The sequence below is a fragment of the Manacus vitellinus genome, unplaced genomic scaffold (genome assembly GCF_001715985.3).
Source record: "Manacus vitellinus isolate BGI_N305 unplaced genomic scaffold, ASM171598v3 scaffold_1_pilon, whole genome shotgun sequence".
Taxonomy (NCBI): domain Eukaryota; kingdom Metazoa; phylum Chordata; class Aves; order Passeriformes; family Pipridae; genus Manacus; species Manacus vitellinus.
The window spans coordinates 7,993,818-8,012,005 of record NW_021939396.1 but is presented as its reverse complement, the minus strand read 5'-3'; the positions used below and the strand labels follow the sequence as shown (position 1 = coordinate 8,012,005).

At 38.9% G+C, this 18,188-nt stretch overlaps 1 protein-coding gene across 1 annotated transcript in view; it reads right to left on the bottom strand.

Annotated features, from left to right (window-relative positions):
* The window catches only part of ADCY8 (adenylate cyclase 8), a 126,917-nt gene that overhangs the window by 93,449 nt on the left and 15,280 nt on the right, over positions 1 to 18,188 (bottom strand). Inside the window, exon 2 of the mRNA XM_029959425.1 lies at positions 2,125 to 2,274. Within this exon, the coding sequence (XP_029815285.1) occupies positions 2,125 to 2,274 (150 nt within the window). The remainder of the gene's footprint in view (positions 1 to 2,124; positions 2,275 to 18,188) is intronic.

Sequence of the window (18,188 nt, the reverse complement as noted above, 5' to 3'; positions counted from 1 at the left end):
TGCCAGTCTTAAGGTAAATATGTTTAAAAATCACTTCAGCAAGATGTTACTGCAGAAACAAAGGGAAAAAATAAAAGACTGAGGGAAACAGGTTCTCCATTCCTGAACATGTTCCAGTACTGGAATATTTTGTTAATATTGTTATAATTTATTGTTAATAATATATACATGGGTGTGCATAATAACACAGTTTCAAAGTTCCAAAAAAAATTAATGAAAAATATTTCAAAGTGTTTTGTACCTAAATTTTTGGTTTCGTTTACTATTAAATTGAGTTTTAGAAGAGATCTTTCATTTGATGTCCTGTTGTCCATATTTTTCTCCTGTGGGCATTTTCCTTGGCCCAAGTACAATTTCCCTTATACATTTCCAGTCATATGATGCTTGTGACACACTGCTTTGTTTGGTTATAGGTGAGTCTCAGCTTTGGTGAGGTAAGTCTCCAGGAAGTTCTGCCCTCGGGGAACATTACAGCCCCAAAGCCTTGCAAGGCACTGGGCCAAGACAAAATGCACAGTTCAACATTGACTGATTAAAAGCAAATATTTCAGATCCAACCACTACTTTCCCCCTCTCGAAAAAAAATCTTCCCACCAAATGGAAACAATCTGTCTTCGTTTTCCTAATAGAAAGTACAAGTTCAGCAAAATTAAATTTCCCAAAATCTTTGTCTGTGTACAAACTTCATTTCCCATGAGAGGATAAAATAAATCTAATGGAAAATCCTCAGTATAATGTGGAACAAGGAAACAAGGTAATATTTTGTTAGTGTTTTATAAAGTTTTTTACGATGAACTCTAGAAAACTATGGTAAAAATAAAGATTACAAAATAATAGTTTATGAAAGATTAGACAAGAATAAAAAAGATAAAAACCTCACCCTGAAAGAATCCAGAAGGCATAAAAATGTGATTCTACAGTTCAAATGAGAACAGTGCATCCTAGATAACATCCCTCTAAGCCTCTTCAGTCAGCAATGGCTACAGAGATATACTGGCAGAAGTACCTGGCATTACTCAGCACAGTTATATATTCATACTGAGTCATTAGTCAATAAAGTCTAGAATAGGACATCTTCCTAGAACTCTGCATAAGAGTATGACTTTCAAGGGGCAAATTAAATAAATTTGGGAATCAATATACATATTTATACAAAAAAGGCAAAATGAATAGCTACATTCGAGAATGAATTAGCAGCATAACATATATATATATTTATATATACAGGTTGTATTTTGATCTTAATACAAGATTTTAAACAACAGGTGAACCTTCTGATATTTCAGTGGGAATGCAAAATACATATAACATGCTACATGTCATTGCTGCTCCCTTGGTAGAAAATAATAAGCAGCAAACTTCTTTTTATCCAATACCTCTTATTTTGGATTAGAAAAGATGATGTATCTAAGGACAACCATACCTGTTCAGATCAGAAGTTCACTTGACCCAGTACGCTATTGCACACAGTAACCAAAAGTTGATCATATCTTTTCAGAGGGAGTTTGAGAACAAAGAAAGCATATAGTGATGCTCCAGCTGCAAAAATCCCTCTGTGAGCCAGAGGTGACGCTTCAGTATTTTCTCTGCCTTGACTGGGTTCACTTCCAGGAACTTGGTTTTCACAGACCCACAGAATCACAGAACGGGTAAGGCTGGAAGGGACCACAGTGGGTCATCTGGTCCAACCTCCCTGCCCAAGCAGGGTCATCTTAGAGCACGTGGCACAGGATTGCATCCAGATAGTTCTTGAATATCCTTCACTTGACTAATACAAGTTTTACTATCCTAAACACTCTGAAACACAAAGTTCCCCAGCTTAGCCCCCTTGTGTAAAGAACTGGTTTTTTTAACACCTGCCAGTTGCTGTTTCATTTGATGGCCTCTTCTATGGGAAAGGACAATGAAGAGCCACTCTCTATTCATCCTGATTCCCAGTGAAAATCTTTAGGATGTCATATCAACTCGCAAGCAATACATACCAGCAAAATAACAGCATAAAACTCATTTAACCTGCATAGATCAAGTGGCATCACATTGGAGTCAGCAAGGCCCAGACAAAAGCCCGGTCTTGTACAATTATCAATACCAGTTAATACAAAAATCAGATTGTTTCTCCAATACCTGTCGCTGGTTTTCTGTCTCTAGTCTCAGTCTGGCCTCTACGCATCTTCTGGTCTCCAGGAAGGCTTGACGTTGTGCTCTGTCTGACAAGTAGCTAATGAAGATTCCTGCAGTGTTCATACACATAAATAACACTGCCTGAGCTGCTATCTGCAATGAACAACAAATAAGATTTGATTAGACAGGAGAAGCAAAAATATCTGTTTAAAAAAAAAGAAAGAGACAATGACTGCTCTGTAGGCTGCAAAAATAGCAGTTAGGAAAGTTTACATAAAAGAATCTCTTAGATCTTAAGTAGAGGCATCAAACTTGCAAAATTATATCTGCCTTGAGGATGAGATATGCAGCATTTGGGGGATTAAACTCTAGTTGAACCACAAATGATATTTCCAAAAACTGACTCACAGAGCTCTAGCCAGGACTGATTACAAACATAATTAACAATTTGTTTTTGCACTGCCTGTCCTGCAAGAGCAACTTTGTGATTTGTTCCATGGCTTAGTTTGGGAAGCAAGCCATATTAAGGAAAACAAAGAATGTCAGTTAACTAAGAATTAGTATCAGTGATACTAGCTATTGTGTTATTATTGACCAAATTATGTAAATTCATTTTCAGCTGATGCCAAAGCACGAATTTCCACAATGTGAATTCTGAACCATTCAACAGGGAAAGCTGAAAGGATAACCAAATTCTTGCCTAGCCAGTGCCTGTGTACACAGACTTTTTCTTTGCTGAAGTCTACATAAGAACTGAACTCATTTTTCTCGTAGAAAATATTTCCTTGTGCGTCACAGCTTCTTCCTTTTCCATGTGAACTCAAAGGAGCCAAATGGGAGTGGATCCTTGGACAGCACAAATTTCAGTGGCTTATTTGTCTTTCACAGATATCTCTCTGTGCTCTGCATGTTTGTGAGGCAGGGCACATCAACATCATTGAAGTGAGGATTGTTTGGGAAAGTGAGTAAGAAACTGGCAATATTTGACTGCACTAGAGACAGGACAGACATGGAATCTCATCACTTTATCCAATATCTCACCCTTGTTATTGGTTGAGATTTCAAAGGCACTCAGGCTCTGATAGCTTTGGTTGATACCTACAGGATCATAACAACACCAGAACTACCACACCAAGGCAGATCAGGTGTTCATCATTCAGAATACTGCCTCTGGTAAACACAGAGTGCTCAGGTAAACACAGAGTGAAAACACAGAGTGCTCAGATAAGAGCACAAGGATAAAACAGCAGATAATATGTACAAGAGTACAGCAAGCATTAAGCAATGTCTTGTTAAAACAGTCTTGAACACTCCAGCAATCTGTGATTGCTGGACATTTTGGGCTAGACATCACATTTTCTTAACATTATCTAATAATCAGTCTTCCTAAAATCCAAGTGTTGTTTTTCCTAATAGAAGACTCTCTAATCTCATTGTGATGCTTTGACTCAGATCTGCAATCCCACAGTCACGTGGGTTTGAAAGTGAGGTCTGATATGAAACCAAATGCATCTAGAAGAAACTTAAACTTTATATATTGCCATATTTCTGAAACTGGAGTATTGTTCTACTATAGTACAGGGAATTAATTTGCAGTTGATAAGCTATGATCAAATAATAATGCATATCCTGACTTCAGATGAAGTTTTGTTTAACTTTATCCAGTAATAGATGTCTAGGCTAGGCTTGTGAGAAGTAGGGAATGATTAGCATGATCCTTACACCTTCCTGGCCTCCAGGATCCTGCAGTTTACAGCTAGATGTGGTATACCCAGTGTTGCACAACTTTTCTGATGCCTTTCTCAAGTTAGTTGTACTTTTGGTCCCTATGACACTCAAGAACAAAGATTTTTACAATTTATTTAGGCACTTTATGATAAAAATGTTTCCTTTTTTTTTTTGCTTTAATTCACAGTTTTATAATTTCTTTGAGTGCTGCATTATGCTTATAAACAGTGACTAATCATTTCCAATTCATTTGCCTCTCACCATTCTTGATTTTACTGTCTTAAAATATAACCCCTTACTTTTACTATTTGAAAGGGAGGAATTTGAGACTCTTTAGTCACTCTGTGTTTATCACTATTCCACCTCTGTGCTTACTGCTTTTCCCCTGATATCTACCTTACCCTGTTTTACTGGAGACAGGTTGCCCTGGACTGGCCAGCTTCCCCCAGGCATTCTCTGCATTTGCTCCAAAATAAATCAGAGAATGAATTAATTCAGCTATGACATAACTCCTTTCTGGTGCAGGCTACTGGGAGGCGTATGATGAGCTGACATGAGATTAGTACTAGTTCAGAATTGCATTGTTCAGCAGGACAACTGAAATCAGCTGTAGGTGGCTGGAGGAGTCAGCCTTTTATGCCTCTTTGACTGACTTTTAACTTCGACATGAACTGATAATTGGTGTTCACACACACTAGGAAAGCTGGATTAGAGGATGAAAAAAAAAAGAAAATCCCTTCAGAATATTTGAAATGTGCATTTCCACAGCGAAAGTGTCAAGGTGCTCTCCTTTCCTCACAAATTCAGTTGCAATTTTGTTGTGAGGCCATTTCAGTCACCCATCTCTGCTAACACTCAGGACTACTGCCGCTCACTTCAGCAGATCTCCTTAGAGCAAATGCATTAGAATTTGGCCTTCAATTAGATTTCATGAGCACATAATTTGATTTGGACAAAGGGAATAATGGAAAACATGTTACAGGTAAAACAACAGCTTATGCAGAGGCAGAATCTGCTTTTCTTACACCTACTAGTCCGATTGAAAGCAATCCAAAGAGTAAAGCACTATAAGTTGCAAGGCATACTAATTTTTAATTAGTAGCTCATTTTAATAAAAGAATAAAAAAGACATATGAGACTTGAATCCTTCATTGCCACTCCTTTTTCCTAGGGCTTACTAGGGCCAATTCCAGAATTCTTAGATTATTTTCTACAACCTACAAGCCAGGGCAGACTGATTTTAGAGGATGTACATATCTTTTTGACTCACCTGAAAATAATCAATGCTCACATAGTAGGGTAGTTAGGGTACAACGCAAAAAGAAGAAAATATTTTCACAACGTTTGTAAGTCTATTTGTACCTTGCACAGCACTCCCGTAAGCAATAGTAGCAGACACATCAAGTGATCCTAAAAAACCATGAATGATACATTTTGATGTTAAATAGGGCTCTGAGGAGGTCTGCTTCTTGAATATTTATTAAATGCTAAGAAGACACCCATCACCGACTGCCTTGGAATATCTGTGTAACACAATCACCACTATTTCTGCTGAACCTGCAGTTGCACATAATCACATAATAGGATGAACAGAGCTAAAGGAAGTAACTTGACAAGATCATTGAGATACTTAGAATCATAGAATCACAAAATTATCAAGTTTGGAAGAGCCCTTCAAGAATCTCTGCCCCATAATCACCCCTAAAACATCCCCAAGTGCCACATCCAGATGCCTCTTGGCCACTTCCAGAGACTCCACCACTGCCTTGAACAACTTATTCCAATGCCTAACTGCTCTCTCAGGGAAATTTTTTTTCCTGATATCTAATCTAAACCTTCCCTGGTGCAAGTTAAGGCCATGTCCTCTTGTCCTTTCACTTGAGACATGGCAGAAGAGACTGACCCCCACCTCTCTACAACCTCCTTTCAGGTAGTTGTGGAAAGCAATGAGGTCCCTCCTGAGTCTTCTCTTCTCCAGACTAAACAACCCTAATTCCCACAGCTGCTCCTCATAGGACAAGTTTTCTAGACCTTTTACCAGCTCTGTTGCCCTCCTTTGGAAATGCTCCAGCACCTCAACATCCTTTATGAAGTGAGGGGCCCAAGAAGAAGCAAACATTGAAATTCTTACTCCAAAACTCTGCTTTTAATTTCTCATAGGAGGAGAATAAGAATTTAGTTCACTTATTAAATAAATTTATATTTATAAAGTGTCCTCCATACAGGTACCCCAGAGCCCTTTGCAAAATCAGTATGGAAACTAGCTATGTTTCCATGTTATGGAAATATTATGAAAGGAGAGGATGCGAATCAGACAAATAAGCTCAGTTTAAATTTGACAGCACATGTTGATTCAAATAATGTCATGTGTATCTGCTACTCATTGTATTAGAAGGGCTTTGCCAAGACAACTGAAACCAAGTTAACATTTTGAGTTGATTTGGGAACCACCAGATTTCAAAAGAAAAAATTAAAAGTTACTGGACACAGCTGGTCAGGAAGAAGTTATAATCAAAGTAGATACAGTATAGTAATGCAAGAGAACAGGAAAAGGAAAATTCATTGAAAATATGGTAAGGTAGCTCCCAAGCCTGTGAAGTGGTAGGTAATCAGTCACAGACAGCTTTTAAAGACAAAATTGGATGTAGTTCAGGAAACAAGAAGTTCAGAAGAGCACAGGTGAGTTACCGGACTAGACATAACAGCAATTTGTGGGCATTTCTGCTATTCAGAGCACCTAATTGAGTTGGCTTTCATTTGGAATTTACACAGAATCCTGTGAGTTTATGAATGACTGGGGACAAGTTAAAGAAGTGTTTGCAAATGCCAGAATTTTCAAAACTTCGAAATTCATAACTGAACTCTGTTTTAGTTTTGCCATGAGTTTTTGTTTTGAAATGTGCAATTGTCCATCAGGAAATATAGAATCATAAGGCCAGCCTCTAATAGACATTTATGGAGTGTGTAGATGTTGACTGAGTTCAGCACTTCCAAAGAGCACATAACCTAAGGAAAAGTGAATATTATGAACATTCAACAAACCCAATGGATTGGAAATATGTTGATTGATAGCTGGCCCTAAAAGACAGCAATTGCCACAGGCAGTCTTCATCATGAAGTTGAGCCAACAGCAGCATACATGCACATGGAAAGCACAGTGGAGGCAGCGGAGAAAAGGCTGATAAAGTTTAGAAACAATTCTGAAATCCAGAAGGACACTGAACTTGTGTGTTACTACCTCAAGTGCAGAAAGACACCTTAGTGAGCTCTGCAGAAATAAACTTATTATTAACCTCTTCAGCAGGTAATTTTGTTCTGCTGCACAGAAACAGAGTAGTGCTGGGGCTGATGTCACCAAAACACATGTGAGAAGCAAAGAAATGGTTTTCAATGTATTGTCTAGTTGGACAGTCTTTGGGTCTATCAATCCTAAAGAGTACGAATTTCATTAGTTCCTGAAATGAACTGGTGGGAAATTATTTAATTATTTTCCTATTTTACTTTCTAATTTTGGATTGGCTTCAAAACAGAGTATAGTAGTTCTTGTCTGCTTTGGGAAAGCTGGAAAAGTAAAAACTGTTGTGCTTCTTTAAGAACGTTTTCAGCATGTGCCACATAAAACAACTGGTTGCTATAGTAATTATTATTGGATAATTAAGACTGAAGAAGCATTTTGATTCATCATTACTTGTTTAACTAAAAATAGAAGCTCACCAAAAGGTTATGTTTTTTATAATTAAAATGTCTCAGAAAATCCATTGTCCTCTCTCCCTCCTCCATCACCCTCTTGCTTGTGTTTCATCAGGGGAAAATAACATGCTGGTATAAGAACTGATCACCAGGAATGAACTGAGGGTTGCATGAGAAGACCAAAATGCTCTACTTTGTCTAGAATAGGAACATCTGGCAGCACAGACTTTACCCTTCTCTCACTGTTGGGCTGCAGCAAGCCTCCATTTCCCACTGAGAGCATGGTTTTATGAATCAAAGCTCTTGGCAGAGAAACTGGTAAGTACCTGTTTCTCTGCACTGCCTCTTGCCCACCTTGATCCCTCCGTACAGCTTCCCCTTTGTTGTGCCAGATCAATTATTTGTGGGGCCATATTGTGAATTATATCAGGGAACTTGGCCAACTTGAAAAACAAACATTTGGCGCTGGCAGTGATTTTCGTATCTAGAGCAGTCGTCTGATTAAGTTCACAGCACAGCCTCCACGGGAAGAGGAAGCACGTGAACATTCATAGCTGGCACTGCTGCCAACTCGTTAAACTGAAATCATTGCTGCCTTATTGTTAAATCACCTTGTAATCATGTTTTTATTCTCCAGGTTCACTCCTTCTGACTTCTCCTGTGTCTGACTGCTAAATGCCAATGGCCATGGTAGGAGGGTATTTGGTTTGTTTTAGTTTGTGGGTGCTTCTCCATCAGCTTTTATTGGAAACCAATCTGGCCTGCAAAGGTGCCCAAACTGATTCCGTGGCTTTCCAGAAAGCTCCTCTGTCCCTGATCCTCTATATTTTCCAGTGCATAAGTACAACAGCTGTTTAACTCCTACTTACAGCTGGAGTGAGTGCTACTTTTTTATCTGATCTACATATACATACTTCACTGAAAGATAGAAATACACCATACCCCTGAGAAGACAGAGATGGAGAATAGCATAATGTTTATTCATAGTAAATTTAGTCAAGCCCAGACTATGATGGTTAAGAGCAGTGCTTTACCCCACCCACCCCTGATTTGCTAAATGTGAAAGGAGCCATTTGTACCAGTGTCACCATCTGATTTTGTGTTTAGAACTGTTTTGTGGTTCAGCTGTGCACAGCTCACATGGGAACATTGGCTGGTTCTTAAAAAACTCAGATGTTATTTATGCCTCTAGGAGAGCTGAGACCTTTTGAGAAGACTGATCTTGCTGCTTTTAGAGAGGTCTTCACTATGTACTTAGGGACACAGTCTGGCCTTTAAGGTGCATGAAACCTGCATACTGCAAGCCAGGTTGCCCTATCAAAACACAAGGTGTACCAAAAGAAATTATTAGATTACTTTCAGTGAGAGCTAGTGGTTTCACACACAATTTTCTCCATCCTATTGCAGAATATCCTAACATGCCTACTGCTCCTGTGTTGCTTGTTATTTAGAAAACAAACACCATTTTCGTTCTGAACAATGACATGTTTTCATAAAATCAATTGTTCTAGTTCAAGACATAGTTTGAAAATATGTATCTTTAATATTCAGAACAGGAGTCCAATTTTCTATTCGAAAAAGAGCTATTTCTTTCTTCTTCTCACTGAATCTATTAGAAATGCAGACAATCAAATGTCTGATTAAGTTGCTTATAGGTAGCTCAAGTCATACAAATTTGGTAAGTCAGCTACCAACTATTGCAAGACTTTTGCAAGATGGTGTGGTACAAGAGATCTTTCAAGAAAATCATATGTATATCATATCATATCATATCCGACACATAGGGCTGACAGCTGGAGTGATGCACAGAGGCAATCAAGGAAATACGTAACCCTGCTAGTGCCATTGAGCAGCCCCAGATTTTCAGCCCATGTCCTCTAACTCCCTTCGAGCTTGTCTACAACTTAGAGTTCAGGAATAATTTTAATTAAAAAAAAGTTATTCTGGACCTTTGGATAACCTTTTTTAGGTGTTTTGTTAGGGTTTTTTATAGATGTTAAAGTGAATAGACATGACAGGGAAAATGTCAGTGGCAGGGTCATAACCCATGCATACAGGAGAAGGGACAGGGATGGGTAAATGTTCTTCACTTTTTAGTAACTGTTCTCCATGGCTAAGGGTACTTTGCTGAACTATCTGACTCTCATCTAGGAAATGATCCTGAACTATGCAATGAAATCTGGTGATCATGTTCCCTGTTCACTGAGCAGCATATCCCTCCTTTTTTACCATTTTACACACAGGGTGCTATTACCTGCAGATACCTAAAATGTTGCCATTTACAAAGAACAATCTTATCTTTTTGACATGAATAACCCTCTTCATTCAGTGTTTTCTGTGCTAGTTAGGTACCTTCTCCCTCTACTCAGAGATAGCTGTAGTGGAGGATAATTACAAGAAATCTAAAGCCAAACCTTCCAGATGTCATCATTTTATTGTCCAAAAACATCACCTCATTTAGTGTGTTTATAAGTAAGCATAAAAGGCTCAGACAGGAATCTGTTTTCTCCAAATATATATAACTTCGAAACTATAGCACATGTTCTACAGAAAGATTTTAAATTACCTGTGCTGTCTAACCAGGAATAGATCCTGTAACAACACACAAACCCCAGCAAAAACCAAGGCACAGCACAAATGTCTTCACAGCAGAGTACACACTGGAAGCAGCCTGTGGCAGTCAGGGAAAGTTAGGAAATGAAGTGATAGTATTTCTCAGCTTGCTGCTCAAAAGGAAGTGTAAAGCAGCTGTGGTTTCCCTTTCTGCACTTTCATATTTCAGACTCATGAAGCTCTGTCTGACTTTAAAATTTTCCCTTCACTTTTCTGTTGCTGATGATACTAAACTGGGAGGAGCTGTTGACTCCCTTGAAGACAGAGGGGCCCCGCAGAGAAACCTGGACAAGTTACAGAGAAACCTGGGCAATCACCAACTGTATGAAGTTCAACAAAGACAAGTGCCAGACTCTGCACCTGGGAGAGGGCTGTAGAAAGGGAGCTGGGGCTCCTGGCTGATGGTAAGTTGAATATAAGCAGTGCCCTGGAAGCCAGGAGGGCCAACTGTGTCCTGGGGGGCATCCAGCAAAGCATCGCCAGCCAGGCGAGGGAGGGGATTGTCCTGCTCTGTTCTACACTAGTGCAGCCTCTCCTTGAGACCTGTTTGCTGTTTTGGGAGCCAAAATATAAGAAAGATATAACTCTATTAGAAAAGGTCCAAAGGAGGGCTACAAAGATGGTAAAGGACCTAGAGAGGAACCCATAGCTGCTGAGGGCACTCGAGGAGACAGGGGAGACCTCATCATAGTCTACAGCTTCCTCATGAGGGGAAGAGGAGGGGAAGGCACTGATCTCTTCTCTCTTGGTGACCAGTGAGAGAACCGAGGGAATGGCCTGGAGTTGTGTCAGGGGAGGTTTAAGTTGGATATTATAGGAAAAGGTTCTTCCCCCTGAGGGTGGTTGGGCACTGGAACAGCCTCCCCAGGGCAGTGGTCACAGCACCAAGCCTGAGAGAGTTCAAAGAGCATTTGGACAATACACTCAGGCACATGGTGTGACTCTTGGGAATCATCCTGTGAAGGGCCAGGAGTTGGGCCTCGATAATCCTTGTGGGTACCTTCCAACTCAGAATAGTCTGTGATTCAATGGTTCTGTGCAGAAGTTGACCTCCTTTACAAGATTAATATTTATTGTTCAAAACAAATACCAAAGTAATTATGTTCAATAGAAGCCACATTTCATTTAAAGCCACTATAGAAATTAATTATTTAGAATAAAAGTTACAACATCTAACCAAAGATTTAAAAGAAATTAATCTGAAATGGGGAAGTATACCCACAACATCCTTGAATATTAAGAATCAAAAGTAATGCTTGCGGGTTTTCTTGAAGCAATCCTTACCCAATGTTAATTTTTGCCCTTGCATTAAATGCATGGATATCTTAATTGTAAATAACTGTCTCCCAATAGAGATATACCAGTATTTGGGGACCAGGCATTAGAAATCATCTCAGTGACAAAAAATTCCAGCTGACACATGGTCTAGAAAAGTCTGAGAGCATCACTGAGTTTTAGGATGAGCCTGGTCAACCAAAAATAGAATGTCTAAAGTGAAAGTGACTTCTGGAAATTTTCCTCAAATTATCACAACAGTTCTACCTAAGTTAATACAAGACAGCCAAAGCAGAAGAAAACCTAGTAGTTCCCTTAATAGATTATGTAGCTGATTAGGAGTAACAATAGAAAAAGAAAAAAAGAGCCTTCATCATAGTTGTTTTGCAGCACTGAAAAGAGTTTAACCACATTTTAAGGAAAACAAAATTATGTAGTGTGCATTTCTGCTAAGTGGGTTTGGGATGGTGTTCTGCACAGCTGTTTTTATTCCTCTGAATAATGGCCCTTATCCAAAGATGTCAAAATTGAGTGAACAATAATTATGTTTGTAGGGCTGACAGCTGTTCATCTTTTCTGACATACCTTAATGCTGTTTTCATCTGCTCAAATGTATTCATATCCCAGAAATTAGCTGCAGGCCATATTCCCTCTCTGTTCGCAATGGAACTGGCAATTGTCATGATTTGTGTGCAGGTGACCCTGCTTTGGTGCATTTTACAAAGCTCTAACAACAGACTACACAAGAGAAGTTTTTAATTTTTCTTCCTAGCTATGTGAGTCCAGATCTTGTGGTCATAGGAGGAAGAGAGAAGCAAGATTCTGCAAACACTTTTCCCTTTTGGTATTGCAATGGAAAAAAGAAAGTAACAGCAGAACATAATGATCTTTACAGAATCAGAGAATCACAGAATATGCTGACTTGGAAGGGACGCACAAGGATCATCAAGTCCAACTGCTGGCCCTGCACAGGACCCAAGAGTCACACAATGTATGTGAGAGTATTGTCCAAAGGCTCCTTGAACTCTGTCAGGCTTGGTGCGGTGACCATTGTCCTGGGGAGGCTGTTCCAGTGCCCAACCACCCTCTGGGGGAAGAACCTTTTCCTATAATATCCAACTTAAACCTCCCCTGACACAAATTGAAGCCATTCTCTCGGGTCCTGTCACCGGTCATCAGAGAGGAGAGATCAGTGCCTGCCCCTCCTCTGCCCCTCACCAGGAAGTTGTAACTGCAATGAGGTCTCCCCTCAGTCTCCTCCAGGTCGAACAGACCAAGTGCCCTCAGCAGCTCCTCATAGAGCTTCCCCTCAAGGCCCTTCACCACCTTCATTGCCCTCTACTCTTGGACTCTTAACAAGAAATGGACAACCTTACAAAAGCCACTCCAGTCCGTGTGAGAGTGAGAATAATACTTATTAAAAAGTTAATAGGTTTAACTGAAATAATACTGAAAATACTGGTAATAAAAAAAATACTTGAGGGATATCAAAGTGTTGAATGTCCTTCAAAGTCTGTTTCTACTCTGATGGAAAGCTCTACTAATCAGCTCTGTGTGTTAATCAGTGATACCTGCTGACAAACAAACCACCCCCCGCAGCTGTTCTTTTTTTAAACTATTCACCCCTCCTGCCCAAAAAAAAAAAAAAAGCCAAAACAATGCTGGAAACAAAAGCTCTTTACATTTTATTATCAGCATTTTTAACAGCAGACCAATGACAAGACTAACTTTTCCCCACGGTTGCACCTGTAAGTGGATGCCATTTTGCACAGGTGTAACTGGTAAGAGTTTGCCCATTGAATCTACAGCTGATTGATGCCTGAGACAAGAATAAGTTTAGAGTCCCTAGAAGTGGTTTAAGGTTTGCTAGCCCAGAAAAAAATACAGAAAACATCTCTCTCATTATGGCTGTTCTGTTTCCATTTAAAATTATTTTTTGAAAAGTGACCTGAAAACTCCAGTAAAAATGTATATTCTCTGTGTTTATTTTCTCCTTTGGTATCTTGATTTGTTACTGATTGTGGTGATCTTCTGAAAACCACGAAAAGGTAGAACTCAACAACTCCAATTTTAGATTCCTTTCCTAGTAAAACCTTCAAATATCCCTTGACAAATACCCAAATGCTCATTTTCTCAGCTATCCCTGATGCTAATGTTGGGCTGTAAACATGAAACCTGTCCTTACTTTGGAAAAATCTTGGGGACAATAAAGGCAGTAGGTTATAGTCTGACTTCAGTGTACACAGAATTTCAGGTATCCTTAACCACACTGAGAAACAGCACTGATATGATTTTGAGGGACCGCAGGAAATGGAGAGCCCATGAAGATACGGATGAACTTGCAAGGAAAACTTTAGAATGGTTGGGGTTTGGGTAATAGGGCCTGGGAGCCTTTGTCCTCCAAAAGGTGAGCCGAACACAGCTTAGGCACAGCAGAAGACATTAATCACTCAGGATTAAACAGGAATTTTATTAATATCTAACGTTACTTATATTTTCTTTAAGTCTGCTTTGTCTTAATTTTTTTAAACTATCAGGAGATATCCTGGACAGAAAATAGGGAAGGGGCATGGGAGCAGATGGAAATGTACCACACAAAAGCCATGAGAAGTTACAACATTCCAGACCAGCTGGATTAAAACTTTATCTCAGAGACTTAGGCAAGGACAAACATTTTCCTTTGTGAAACCTGTGGGTGTTGTTTTGCTATTAGTCACGGTGAATGCCTCAGTGTGGTGAGCTAGAAGAAGTCAAACTGACATCAAAAGTACGGAGTACTGTGGGAAAGAGTTGATTCAGTCCTTTGGCTGGCAGAATACACCCCAGATAAATAATGAAGGATTAGGCTTCTCCTGACACTTTGCTAGCAGAAGAGACATATAGCTCAGGATTCATTCTGCACCAACACTGGTGTGACCTAGGACTAATTCCTTTGAAGGCAGTGGCTTACTCTGGTTTAAAACAAGGATGGGATTAATATCAAACCCTGATATTTACCATTGGCCAAATTCTCCTTGCCTGACAATACAAACCATGCCTTTGTTTTCCCTGATTGTGTAAGCATGAGAAACAGAAACTGGTCTGTTCATGGAATATTAAATAAATGACACAACACAAAACTGCTGTTGAATAATGAATCCTGCTGATACCAGGGAGAGCTGCAGGAGACTATTAAATCTTGATGGACATAAACTAACAAGAGAAGCCCCCCAGATGGTTTACATCACAACAGCTCTGTACAGTTCATTGAGGGTTTGATCCAATGCACAGCCATAATGATGTCCACATTTTTGCAGTTTTGTGTAAAGGAGCCACTCTGGAGCAAGGTCAGTCTTAACCTGCTCACACAGAGGGTCATTGTCTTCAAAAGGAAATTTTCTTGGACAAAGCAGTGTTTGGTTTTAGTGAGCATTGATCCAATATTTAAATCAATATAGCTGCCGTAAGGATATATAAACATTGCTTTCTTAGGAGCACTCAGCAGACCAGTGCTTGAAAAGAAATTGTGTGTGGCCTTGGACATGCTGGCATATGAATACCAAGGCTGATGACAAGGTGTTTTGCGGCACAAAAACCATTCCAGAATTTCAGCCAAGAATTAGCTGACAAATTCAGGCTGGAATTTCAGGCAGTGGAGAGAACATTACTTCTGAGCTTAAAAAAAGAAAGCAAAAAATCAGTTTTAAAAACTGATCCTTCAATTGGTTAAGATTTTTTGAAAACCAAACAGCTCTAATAGTTAAATCTGTGAAGAAGTGTAAGGAGAAAGGTCACATTTAATGACAGGCTGAGACACTTCCAAGTGTTTAACACTCAATCCAGAGCCCACTCTGTTTGATGGAGATATGCCTCCTGGCTCTGATGGCTTTTTAAGCAGTTACCTCCAACAATTTTGATTTGTTAGATATCAGAACAAAAGTGAAACAAAGCATTTCAGATATCCTAGAGAATCACTTATGTCTCCTTGATAATAATTTTAAAATTTTTTTACTCTACAAGGATGAAATCAGTTCCTACAGTGTAAGTTCTGTCACTCAGCCAGTCAGCATTGATCAGATACACCCTTTCCAGGGTACATACAAATGTTTCAAACTGAAAATAAATTATATTTTCTTTTCTTAAAGAAAAATAAGGCCCCAGCCAAGCCCCATTTTTCAAGTTATTTTCTTTTTGTTTAGATAGTGTGGTGCTGAAAGTGATTAAAAGCATGTCTGTAAACAGCACTATGAACACAGTAGTTGTTGATATTAAGCCGACATCTCATGGTTGACACCATACAGTAACCACGTGTGTAACCTATATTAAATTCTGGGTGAAACCAAGAATAAGTCCAAATTACTTCTTAATGTTACCATCCTCATGAACATCCACATCCGTTTATTAAAGTCAGCACAATTACTCATTATGTGAGCATAAACCTAACATTTTTGTGCCATAAATTCACAATGTATCAGTATCATAAATAACCTCTAACATTCATTCTGGCCTTCTTTCTTACCTTCTGACATATTCCTATGTAGTATTTACACAAAGAGTTTATAAAAAAGAGAAAGCCTCTAAATCATGCCAATTATTTTTAAGTAGAAAAATACTACTAAAAAAAGTAGAACAGGGAGAGTTAAATACCTCACAGGATGATACTAGAAAAAAATAAATACTGGGGAACAATGTATAGAGACAAGCACCACGAATCTGGAGAACTAGTACAGTTTTATGGAGTGCTAGCTTTAAAAAAAATAACGCGTGTATCTGTGTCTGTGTCTGTGTGTTAAAATTTTCAGTTCTTGGTGGATTATATAAAAAACACCACAACCCTCACGTTTTTTCTATTTCCCTAGTAGCAGTGAAGAGGTGCAACTACCGTGTTTCTGAGGAGCTCAGACTTTTAGGAGAGCAAATGCCTTTCTTGGATCAGTACCTCACTGGTGGCACCAAGAAGGCAAAATGTGGCTACTTAGAGATATTTCAGATTCAGAACACATCTACAGCATGTGGGCAGCACATGGCAGCCCTCAGCTTCCAATTTCCACTGAGTTCAACTGAACTGGAAGAGTCATGGCCACTCAGAGCTGCAAAATCCCTCCTCTGGGAGATTACAGCTCCTGCTGTCTTCAGTATTCAATAAAAACTCTGGATCACAAGACATCACTGATCAGCAGGACTTGAATCTGTGAGAGGTGGTAGTTCAGGAGCCAGTCCAGTCCAGGGTTTGCAGGAACACAGCAATACCACTGGATTTGGATGGGATGATCCAGGCATTCCTGGAAAAAAATGCATCCTAATCCATAAATTGTCAATATGCACATCTTCAAAATTATTATAATGATAAAAAAACCCAGGATGGTCTACATCTACCTACCACCTAACTTGCACTAAGAAGAACAAGAGTACTTGTATTTCACCTGTGTGTTTTATACCATCCTTTACCTTGAAAAAAAATCCATCATGAATTTGGAAAGTATTCACGTTTCAGATACTCTTGTATCTGGCAGGAGTAGAAATAGTTGTCTAAAAATATGCCATTAAAGTAATCTGTACAGTTTCCCTGAGTGGCTACTACTGAATTTCTAGTCTGAAAATGAAAGCATTTTGCTGAAAGACTGAATTGCCCTTCAAAACATGAGAAATGTGATTAAAATATTCTGGTAAGGTCAGAGCTTATTGCCCTTGAAGAGAACATTAACCACCAGGTTCCCTCATTTACAATTGTGCTCTGTTAAAGGCTTTTTCTTTATTGAAGAAAGAAGGAAAAATTTTGTTTCTGTTCTAAGGTAAAAGCCAATTCCCTGCTTTCCATCAGAGTGGGATGCTCAGCCCTAGGGAAGCTGCTACTCCAATAACAGAAAACATCCATTGGACCCACTATGGGTGTTACACAAGAAGAAACTTTGCAAGAGAGGAGCTATCCCATGAGCCTTCACATTTAGGGTGGATGCAGAACCTGGTTAGAACCAGGACTCTTCCATCTCTTAATGATGATCCAGCTACTCAACAAGCATGAACAAATCACTACATTTACTTATGTATTTCTGTGTTGTGTCTATTATTTTCATGTGCACCATATCTCTAAGAATAGTTCCAAAGTCAGCTGCAGTCCCAAAGATTTCAGAGACACATCTTTTAATGTACACAGGTATTTACATATTTTCTTAGAGCAGAAACAACCAAGAAAATTCTTATTCTTTGTAATTAGGTGGCATATGCACTACAAATTAATATAATGAACAAAATCTATAATAATAATGCTCCTCTGAATAAATTTATATTATATACATATGAAAATAAAACAAATCAGACCATGTTTATAACATAAGAGGAGGAAGACTGGAGGTCAAAAAAAATGAGCAAATGATGACCTGAAAAATACTTTTCACTGGGTAAAAATGGCCCCAACTTATTCAATAGATTCCCTCTTTTCTGTTTCTTCATCTCCAAAAGGACTCTATTGACAACACAGTCCTTTCACCAGTTGTTGGAAGAGACGATAAGATTCTGTCATTTTCTTATGCCATCACTAATATTATTGGTTAATGGTTTATCCAACATATCCTTAATAAACCACAACTATAAACACCTGAAGCTGTAGCATTTCAGGCTATATACATGAAACTAGTTCAGATTAATCCATCAGGTTCAGTGCAACAATCATTATAAATACAAAATTATTTTCTTCTTTGGAAACTGGGGCTCAGAACACTTGGTATCGTAGCCAGAATGAGGAGCCAGTATAATTTAATTGTAGAAAATAGGGCATGAGAGGA